Source organism: Camponotus floridanus, unplaced genomic scaffold, assembly GCF_003227725.1.
Source record: "Camponotus floridanus strain SB8 unplaced genomic scaffold, Cflo_v7.5 scaffold623, whole genome shotgun sequence".
Taxonomy (NCBI): Eukaryota; Metazoa; Arthropoda; class Insecta; order Hymenoptera; family Formicidae; genus Camponotus; species Camponotus floridanus.
The window spans coordinates 4,024-15,970 of record NW_020229796.1 but is presented as its reverse complement, the minus strand read 5'-3'; the positions used below and the strand labels follow the sequence as shown (position 1 = coordinate 15,970).

Here is an 11,947-nt window from a genome sequence, read left to right as displayed (position 1 = left end):
CTCGGATTAATCAATTGCGGGACACATGGCACAAAGAATATGCAGGGAGCATGAGAAGAGTTGAAAGACGCGTAAGAAATTATTTATTTTTCTATAATAATCTTATAAAACATATAAAATATAATTTCTAAAGATACCTTATTTGGATATATTTTACAATATTTTATAAATATTCTCTATTTAACGAAAAAATTGTGTTATAACAAATTTAAGGTTATCTTTTGCCAATAGACGATTGCATATTCTTATGTCCTACTCATTAGATTAATCCAAAGTAATTCTTTTAAATTATATAGTAAAAGACATATAATAATTATTTCTATAATTATAATTCTAAAACAATTTTCTAAAAATATATTCAGATATATCTTTTTGCATATTGAATAATTTAGAGAAATTTTATGATTGGTGTATTGTTTTTTTTACAGGCTAATAGATTATAAGAGTAGCGTATTGATCGCATTACTGACACAGCAGACCTGCTGTAATAAAAGTCACAGACGTGTTATATGTCTTATATATTGGAAAGGAACTCTCCGATTCCATCGATTCAGGTAATTATTTTTTTAAGAGGTTATTTATTTAACTTTCTAAAAATAATAATAACAATAAAACAATTTTTGAAATATGTTTAGACGTATTTTTTATTCTGTTTGCACATTAAATAATTTATGAGAAAAGTATTTATGATTGGTATATTCTTTTTTTTTACAGAACTTATAGATTATAAGAGCAGCTTATCATTCGCATTTACTGACACAGCAGCCCTGCTGTAATAAATTTACAGACGTGTTATACGTCTTAACATATTGAAAAGGAATTCTCCGATTCCACCGATTCAGGTAATTACTTTCTTAATGTTATTTATTTAATTTTTTCATAAAATGACATTTTTCTGTATTTTATCTGATATTATCTATTTTATCTTATATTTATTATATATACAATTTTTACTTTAATATGTTTTATATATCAAAACATAATTCTAATTTGCTGATATTTTATATTATAATTTAAAATAAAAGTTATTACTTGATAAACATTGTAACTATAAAAAAGAATTTTATTTCAAAGAAATTATTAAACTATGAAAAGATATTAATTGAAGTTAGTTCCTTCAATAATTAGTACATTTTTCATTATATTTTGTTACTTGCACTTGCTTATCTCGCACATCGGATACTTTATAACCGATCCGGAACACGAACAATCTTATCTTATTTAAAATATTATTTAAAATTTGTGTCATATTATCATGATCTGTTTTTATGTAATATTTTCGATTGATAATTTTTCTTTATTACAAACTTTTTATATTAGACAACTTTTTGCAAGTTTTTAAGAATCAAATCATTTTGAGTTAAATTTAAAACTCTTTGGTCTGTTTATAATTATAATATATTGTAATCATAACTATATACAGATAAAACATTTATAGTACAGATAAAACATTTATTAAAATGGAAACATATGGAAAACGTAAAAAAAAAGATACATCGTGTGTATCAAATCGGCACTTAAAAAGATTAGCTGCACAAGAATCCGAAATTATTTCTGATATTTTGTTATGTTTCGACGAAAGCTCGTCATCATGTGTTAATATGAATAATGAGTGTACAACAGATTTGAACAACGATTGTACAACAAAATTTTAAAATTAATATCGAACAAAATACGGAATCGAATGAAAATAATGAAATACTTGTACATTGTGAAAATGATAACACGCTCAGACAATCGGATGAATACGATATATCAGATTCAGAAGAATCTCCTGTTAATTTTCTATAATGAACCAAATGATATAAGATTTGAAATTACAAGTAGCAATTTGCAACATAATCTTGCTATCTGGGCTGTTGAACATCAAATTACACATACTGCTTTAAAAGCATTGCTGCAGAAATTAAAGAAACACTCTTGTTTTTCAAGATTATCATTAGATGCACGATCGCTTTTAAAAACACCAAGACAACAAGAAATACGTACAGTTGTACCAGGATCATATTATCATTTTGGACTATCAAATTCTATAAAAGAAATATTAACATTTGTAAAGGATAATATTAGTTGCGTTAAAATAGCTGTGAACATTGATGGGCTGCCATTATCAAAATCGTCCCAACAACAATTTTGGCCTATATTAGGTTCAGTTTTTTCATATGATAACGTATTTATAATTGGAATTTATCATGGCAATGAAAAACCGATGGATGCCAATGAATTTTTACAAGATTTTGTTAACGAAGCTACAGAAATATGTAGAAATGGAATTTTCGTCAACGGTCGAAACATACAGTGTAGAATTGCAGCTTTGATTTGTGATACACCAGCGAAAGCATTTGTTTTGGATGTAAAAGGGCATTCTGGGTATTCAAGTTGTACGAAGTGTACAACGGAAGGAGAATATATAGGAACCCGACTGTGTTTTCCACAAATTGATGCACCACTTAGATCAGATGATAACTTCATACAAAAAATAGATGATAATTATCACAAGCCAAATATAACGTGCAGCCTCTTAAATATACCTCACTTCAAACCTGTTACACATGTTCCATTGGATTATGTGCACTTAATATGTTTGGGAATCATGCATAAATTATTATATTTATGGCTTGATGGAGAATTACATTTTCGATTACAACATAGAATCGTTGACAACATTTCTACACATTTAATAACTCAATTAAAACCATCAATATCTATGGAATTTGCACGAAAACCACGAAAATTGGATTGTCTAAAATTATGGAAAGCAACGGAATATAGATTAATATTATTATATACAGGTCCATTGGCATTTAAATCAGCATTAAAAAAAAATGTGTATATACATTTTATTACATTACACGTGATTATGAGAATCTTATCTTCAGAAGATTTACATGAATATCTAACATATGCACAAGATCTTATTCATTTTTTTATCAAAACATTTATAAAACTGTACGGAATTCAAAACATATCACATAATGTTCACAGCCTTATTCATCTTGTGGATGATGTCAAGAGATTTGGACCTGTTGATAACTTTAGTGCCTTTAAATTTGAAAATTACATGCAGATATTAAAAAAATATTTGAGAAAAGCAGAGAAACCTTTGCAACAAGTTGTGCGAAGATACGTTGAGAAAAAAGTGAATTTATGCACATCATCTACTTTATCAGATTCTGTTCGAATATATCCATTTTTGACATCGTTGCATTATGATGGTCCTCTTATATTGAATTGCCGCAATCCACAATATAAAATTGTGAAATATAATGGATTTACATTTAAAGTTGGAACACTTGCAGATAGTTGTTGCGGTTTAAATTGTGGTGCAATTGTTTGTATTAAAAATGTGACATACTGCACACGGCGAAATATTCCTATAATTATTGGCTACAAATTTTTGGAAAAAGAAGACTTATTTACTGTTCCTTGTGCATCTTCTATGCTTGACATTTATTCTGTACATTTACGCTCTGATTTAAGATCATGGCCATTAAAAAATATAGTTAAAAAATATGTACAGTTGCCTTGCGGAGATGATAAATATGCAGTTTTTCCACTCATACATTGCAAAATGTAAATGACTTTTCTAATTATGCAGAATGACAGAAAGAAAGTATTACGCAGTTGTTGAGTTTGAAGATGGTTTGCAAGTGATACCTGATAATTGGTTGAATGAAGATTTAACAAAGGCTGTTTGGCCAACCTTCACAAATAATAAACGATATTACAAGGCTGTAAAATTTATGGAAGAACCATTATCTACTTGGTTAGAGCATCCAATCTGTAAAATATATGGAAAGTTTTGTAAGTGTCTTGTCAAATATTTAATTTATCATTATATATATATGTATGTATAGATATTTTTGAATTATACAGTAAAATAACATTTCTATTAAAATATATATTATTTCTTTTTCAGTAAATTATGCAGTAGCAAGGAAAAAATTAAAAGAAGCTGAAGCGTTATCTGATATAAATTCTGATACTGATAGAAATGAATCTTTAAAAAAATCTAGAAAAGTCAGAGCTGCTAAAATTTTTGATAAAGATACGAGTAGCGATGAACAATCGGATTCTTCACTTATTTCGGAACTCCCAAAAGTCCCTGAAAAACGTGCAATAACTGCATTGAAAAATAACTGTATTGAAAAACAAACATGTACTACTAAAACAAAAAATGCAACATTTTCACAAACAGGTAAAAATATAATAAAGTAATATTAATGGAGTAAATAGTAATAAATTATGAAAAAAAAAAAGGTTAATAATAAAACACTGTGGTTTCTAAATTATGGATGTAATTATATAAACAACTCCACAAAAGAATACATAGAACGAGATAAATTAAATATAAAATCATAGGAAAATTTTTCTAAGTATATGTTTTTATCTAAAAATATAAAATAAAACGTATCTCGTTTGAATTACAATATAAAAACAAAAAAAATTAACATTAGCTTACGTATTGCACTAACTCAAAAGATATGTATATGTATGTATATGTACATCTAATTAAAAATATTTTTTATACCTTTATATAAAATAACTATAACTTAATATAATTTGGAATATTAATAAAGTGGAATATTAATAAAACAGATTAATATAATGTATCTAATATAAATATTTGGTTTATATTAATTGAGTCTGTTTTGTGATATTATTGCATATTATGTTTGATTATAAATAATAATACAAAACTTAAAAGTGCCTATATATTGATGCTAATTAATATTAAAAGTGTATTAAAATGTTATAATAAAAAAATTATTTTGTTCTAGATGTACAAAATGACACTGAAGATTTACTTTATGCATCAGACACAAAACAATCATTTACAAAGGATTTTGAATCCGCTAACTTTACTGAAACAGCAAGTATGCCAATCCAACAAGCAAAGCTTGATTCGAGTTTCAATTGTAATCAAGGTAATATATTAATTGTATTTAATGTTTAATTTTACAATTTACTTTATAGAATATAATCCATTACAGAAGACTTCATATTGTATCCAATGTACATTTGATTGCATATATTGAACATTAAACAGTGAATTCTGTAATGAATTAAATTTCTTTAATTTTCATTAAAGAGCTTCTGCACACAGGACGCGTCAACGCGTTACAAGTCGAGATACAAAATTATATACAAATATAGTATATGAATACAACAAATTTTTAATATTTTACAGAAACTAAAAATTTTCGACGTTTTGTTGTTGGAAAGTTGATAAGTTTGGAATTAAAAAATAATTCTATTGAAAGACATCTAAAGCTTATTATAGAAAAACTTCCAATTACTAATTTTGAAGAAAAAGAAAATGTTGTAGACATTTTTCAAGACTTGCCATTGCAAAATAAAAATGATCTTGACGTAATCGAAGCAAAACTAATTAATGATAAAAGTTATCGAAGTCAAATGGTAAGCCCATATTATTATTTTGATCTTTTTCTGAACAAAAAAAATATTTTTGAAAAAAGTAACAATCTGATGGAAAATACAATTTTTAGTAAAAATATTAGTTTAAATTGTCGTTAGAAAATTTTATGTATTATATTTTTTGAATGTTACATAAATTCTCGTTATAATAAAATTACTAAATTTATTATCTGCTACATTATTTAACATAAACTAATCTATTTAATGTACATAATTTTTTGAGAACAGTAAATATATATTCAACAAGCTTTTTTAATGATTTTATAAAGAAGTTTTTACATTAATTTATTATTGAATGTTGATCGAATATTTTCATACAATTTATTAAACGTTTATATTTATTAAAAATTTTACAATTGCTTTTCAAATTTTAAATTGACATCTTTGTTGAGGATTACTTTATATAAAGAATTTTAAAAAATAATTATATAAAAATATTAAATTATATAGTTGTAGCTAATATGTTTCAAAAATAATTATTGATAGATAAGTTTTATACCAATATGTACAGTAATTTTATGTAGAATAGTACTTGAGAGCATATTATTTTTGTACATATTATCAAACAAATATGATAGTTTAATAAAATTTTTATAATGCCTTTTTATAACAATATAATAACTTTTTATAACAATTTCAGATTAAACAATTGACTCGTGTTACATGTAAAGATATAAAGACTTCGTGTACACATTTGATGAGAAAAATTTTTTCCAACGATTTGGCAGTACATTACAGCTGGTATGGGGCAAAAAAAAAAGAAAAATTTTCGCAGCTACACATCTGCATAGTGATCATGTGTAAGTAAAGTAAATTCAAAAACAATCTATTTTATTATTATTCTATTAATAAAATAATGATTTCTTAAAAATTAAAAATTATTTCACAAGTATCCAGTAATTTTATCAAATAACAAGAAAGTAGTTATACAAATGTTGATGTTTTAAACATTCTCTTTTCATATAGTACAAAGAAAGTGTACAAGCATTTCTTAATTATTTTAACTTATATATTCTAAATTAGAGTTATTAAATGAAATTTGTTTTAAAATTTATTAATAAACAGATAATTTTTAAAAATATATTTTTTTAGGTGTAATAAGAAAAATATATGAAAATGCAACAGATGAACAAATTTCCTCTCCAATAAAAATATGGCTGGCCCACGCAAAAGAACGTATGGAAAGAGAGAAAGAACATCAAAATACAATAGATTAAGAAGCTGGAATTGTTTCTTCTTGAAGATTGTTTTTTAATATATTTTTAGTTTTATAAACCAAATTAATATTTTGTGCAATACTTTCTTTTGATTTGCAATACTTTCTTTCTTTGGATTAAATAATAATTTTTTTAAATGTATTTTTAGTTCTAAATATGATAAATAATTAATAATAATTAATAATAATAAATATGCAAAATGTAAATGCATTGTTATACACATACTCTGCGACAAATATGGATCGTTTGTAATAAGTGTGTTGTGATTTTTCATTGCTGACAAAACGTCTATCATAAATTATGTTGACACATTTGTTACTTAGATTAACAAATATATAACATATATTTGTTCTTGTTGTTACATATGTAATGAATATTAATTTGAGTTATCTTAATATAAATATTTATATTAATTTTTAAATTCCTTTACATATATATATATATATATACAGGGTGAGTCATTTTAATCAATACACTCGAATATCTCGAAAACAGCACTCTTCAGAAAGAAATGTTTCAAACAAAAATTGTAGGGTGTGAAGGGGGACATAAGATGGTAGCATTGGTTTGACCTTGGAAAGTCATTTGAAGGTCACATAAAAGTCACCTTCAATTTCTTAAATTGAACCCACTATTTTTCATTACATATTCTTGTAACTTATCTCGAGAGCTTTCCAAACCACTACAGACAAATGTTTTTTCATTAAATACATTTTGAGTTATAAGGCTTCAAAGTTTGCAGTACTTCGATATAAAATGCAAAATACCTCGTGAAATATTTAGTTTTCGGTAGTCTTACCCTAATACTTTTATGTACAGGATAATGAGACAAAACTATTGGTGCAAAGAAAACGTATGATTGTTTATAACAAAAAGTGCATTGCAAATTACACATTTTTTATTATAAACAATCATACGTTTTCTTTGCACCAATAGTTTTGTCTCATTATCCTGTGCATAAAAGTATTAGGGTAAGACTACCGAAAACTAAATATTTTACGAGATATTTTGCATTTTATATCGAAGTACTGCAAACTTTGAAGCCTTATAACTCAAAAAGTACTTAATGAAAAAACATTTGTCTGCAGCATTTTGGAAAGCTCTCGAGATAAACTACAAGAATATGTAATGAAAAATAGTGGGTTCAATTTAAGAAATCGAAGGTGACTTTTATGTGACCTTCAAATGACTTTCCAAGGTCAAACCAATGCTACCATCTTATGTCCCCCTTCACACCCTACAATTTTTGTTTGAAACATTTCTTTCTGAAGAGTGCTGTTTTCGAGATATTCGAGTGTATTGATTAAAATGACTCACCCTGTATATATATATATATATATGTAAAGGAATTTAAAAATTAATATAAATATTTATATTAAGATAACTCAAATTAATATTCATTACATATGTAACAACAAGAACAAATATATGTTATATATTTGTTAATCTAAGTAACAAATGTGTCAACATAATTTATGATAGACGTTTTGTCAGCAATGAAAAATCACAACACACTTATTACAAACGATCCATATTTGTCGCAGAGTATGTGTATAACAATGCATTTACATTTTGCATATTTATTATTATTAATTATTATTAATTATTTATCATATTTAGAACTAAAAATACATTTAAAAAAATTATTATTTAATCCAAAGAAAGAAAGTATTGCAAATCAAAAGAAAGTATTGCACAAAATATTAATTTGGTTTATAAAACTAAAAATATATTAAAAAACAATCTTCAAGAAGAAACAATTCCAGCTTCTTAATCTATTGTATTTTGATGTTCTTTCTCTCTTTCCATACGTTCTTTTGCGTGGGCCAGCCATATTTTTATTGGAGAGGAAATTTGTTCATCTGTTGCATTTTCATATATTTTTCTTATTACACCTAAAAAAATATATTTTTAAAAATTATCTGTTTATTAATAAATTTTAAAACAAATTTCATTTAATAACTCTAATTTAGAATATATAAGTTAAAATAATTAAGAAATGCTTGTACACTTTCTTTGTACTATATGAAAAGAGAATGTTTAAAACATCAACATTTGTATAACTACTTTCTTGTTATTTGATAAAATTACTGGATACTTGTGAAATAATTTTTAATTTTTAAGAAATCATTATTTTATTAATAGAATAATAATAAAATAGATTGTTTTTGAATTTACTTTACTTACACATGATCACTATGCAGATGTGTAGCTGCGAAAATTTTTCTTTTTTTTTTGCCCCATACCAGCTGTAATGTACTGCCAAATCGTTGGAAAAAATTTTTCTCATCAAATGTGTACACGAAGTCTTTATATCTTTACATGTAACACGAGTCAATTGTTTAATCTGAAATTGTTATAAAAAGTTATTATATTGTTATAAAAAGGCATTATAAAAATTTTATTAAACTATCATATTTGTTTGATAATATGTACAAAAATAATATGCTCTCAAGTACTATTCTACATAAAATTACTGTACATATTGGTATAAAACTTATCTATCAATAATTATTTTTGAAACATATTAGCTACAACTATATAATTTAATATTTTTATATAATTATTTTTTAAAATTCTTTATATAAAGTAATCCTCAACAAAGATGTCAATTTAAAATTTGAAAAGCAATTGTAAAATTTTTAATAAATATAAACGTTTAATAAATTGTATGAAAATATTCGATCAACATTCAATAATAAATTAATGTAAAAACTTCTTTATAAAATCATTAAAAAAGCTTGTTGAATATATATTTACTGTTCTCAAAAAATTATGTACATTAAATAGATTAGTTTATGTTAAATAATGTAGCAGATAATAAATTTAGTAATTTTATTATAACGAGAATTTATGTAACATTCAAAAAATATAATACATAAAATTTTCTAACGACAATTTAAACTAATATTTTTACTAAAAATTGTATTTTCCATCAGATTGTTACTTTTTTCAAAAATATTTTTTTTGTTCAGAAAAAGATCAAAATAATAATATGGGCTTACCATTTGACTTCGATAACTTTTATCATTAATTAGTTTTGCTTCGATTACGTCAAGATCATTTTTATTTTGCAATGGCAAGTCTTGAAAAATGTCTACAACATTTTCTTTTTCTTCAAAATTAGTAATTGGAAGTTTTTCTATAATAAGCTTTAGATGTCTTTCAATAGAATTATTTTTTAATTCCAAACTTATCAACTTTCCAACAACAAAACGTCGAAAATTTTTAGTTTCTGTAAAATATTAAAAATTTGTTGTATTCATATACTATATTTGTATATAATTTTGTATCTCGACTTGTAACGCGTTGACGCGTCCTGTGTGCAGAAGCTCTTTAATGAAAATTAAAGAAATTTAATTCATTACAGAATTCACTGTTTAATGTTCAATATATGCAATCAAATGTACATTGGATACAATATGAAGTCTTCTGTAATGGATTATATTCTATAAAGTAAATTGTAAAATTAAACATTAAATACAATTAATATATTACCTTGATTACAATTGAAACTCGAATCAAGCTTTGCTTGTTGGATTGGCATACTTGCTGTTTCAGTAAAGTTAGCGGATTCAAAATCCTTTGTAAATGATTGTTTTGTGTCTGATGCATAAAGTAAATCTTCAGTGTCATTTTGTACATCTAGAACAAAATAATTTTTTTTATTATAACATTTTAATACACTTTTAATATTAATTAGCATCAATATATAGGCACTTTTAAGTTTTGTATTATTATTTATAATCAAACATAATATGCAATAATATCACAAAACAGACTCAATTAATATAAACCAAATATTTATATTAGATACATTATATTAATCTGTTTTATTAATATTCCACTTTATTAATATTCCAAATTATATTAAGTTATAGTTATTTTATATAAAGGTATAAAAAATATTTTTAATTAGATGTACATATACATACATATACATATCTTTTGAGTTAGTGCAATACGTAAGCTAATGTTAATTTTTTTTGTTTTTATATTGTAATTCAAACGAGATACGTTTTATTTTATATTTTTAGATAAAAACATATACTTAGAAAAATTTTCCTATGATTTTATATTTAATTTATCTCGTTCTATGTATTCTTTTGTGGAGTTGTTTATATAATTACATCCATAATTTAGAAACCACAGTGTTTTATTATTAACCTTTTTTTTTTTCATAATTTATTACTATTTACTCCATTAATATTACTTTATTATATTTTTACCTGTTTGTGAAAATGTTGCATTTTTTGTTTTAGTAGTACATGTTTGTTTTTCAATACAGTTATTTTTCAATGCAGTTATTGCACGTTTTTCAGGGACTTTTGGGAGTTCCGAAATAAGTGAAGAATCCGATTGTTCATCGCTACTCGTATCTTTATCAAAAATTTTAGCAGCTCTGACTTTTCTAGATTTTTTTAAAGATTCATTTCTATCAGTATCAGAATTTATATCAGATAACGCTTCAGCTTCTTTTAATTTTTTCCTTGCTACTGCATAATTTACTGAAAAAGAAATAATATATATTTTAATAGAAATGTTATTTTACTGTATAATTCAAAAATATCTATACATACATATATATATAATGATAAATTAAATATTTGACAAGACACTTACAAAACTTTCCATATATTTTACAGATTGGATGCTCTAACCAAGTAGATAATGGTTCTTCCATAAATTTTACAGCCTTGTAATATCGTTTATTATTTGTGAAGGTTGGCCAAACAGCCTTTGTTAAATCTTCATTCAACCAATTATCAGGTATCACTTGCAAACCATCTTCAAACTCAACAACTGCGTAATACTTTCTTTCTGTCATTCTGCATAATTAGAAAAGTCATTTACATTTTGCAATGTATGAGTGGAAAAACTGCATATTTATCATCTCCGCAAGGCAACTGTACATATTTTTTAACTATATTTTTTAATGGCCATGATCTTAAATCAGAGCGTAAATGTACAGAATAAATGTCAAGCATAGAAGATGCACAAGGAACAGTAAATAAGTCTTCTTTTTCCAAAAATTTGTAGCCAATAATTATAGGAATATTTCGCCGTGTGCAGTATGTCACATTTTTAATACAAACAATTGCACCACAATTTAAACCGCAACAACTATCTGCAAGTGTTCCAACTTTAAATGTAAATCCATTATATTTCACAATTTTATATTGTGGATTGCGGCAATTCAATATAAGAGGACCATCATAATGCAACGATGTCAAAAATGGATATATTCGAACAGAATCTGATAAAGTAGATGATGTGCATAAATTCACTTT

At 24.8% G+C, this 11,947-nt stretch overlaps 2 protein-coding genes across 2 annotated transcripts; one reads left to right on the top strand and one right to left on the bottom strand.

Moving 5' to 3' along the window:
- Nucleotides 1–4,832: 4,832 nt before the first annotated feature.
- LOC112639407 lies at nt 4,833–6,247 on the top strand. The gene is made up of 3 exons (XM_025413229.1): nt 4,833–4,928; nt 5,192–5,421; nt 6,080–6,247. The coding sequence occupies exons 1-3, from the start codon at nt 4,880–4,882 to the stop codon at nt 6,245–6,247; spliced, it is 447 nt and encodes a 148-aa protein (XP_025269014.1). The 5' UTR covers nt 4,833–4,879.
- Nucleotides 6,248–8,835: 2,588 nt separating this feature from the next.
- LOC112639406 lies at nt 8,836–10,250 on the bottom strand. The gene is made up of 3 exons (XM_025413228.1): nt 10,155–10,250; nt 9,662–9,891; nt 8,836–9,003 (listed from the first exon to the last, which is right to left on the bottom strand). The coding sequence occupies exons 1-3, from the start codon at nt 10,201–10,203 to the stop codon at nt 8,836–8,838; spliced, it is 447 nt and encodes a 148-aa protein (XP_025269013.1). The 5' UTR covers nt 10,204–10,250.
- Nucleotides 10,251–11,947: the final 1,697 nt, after the last annotated feature.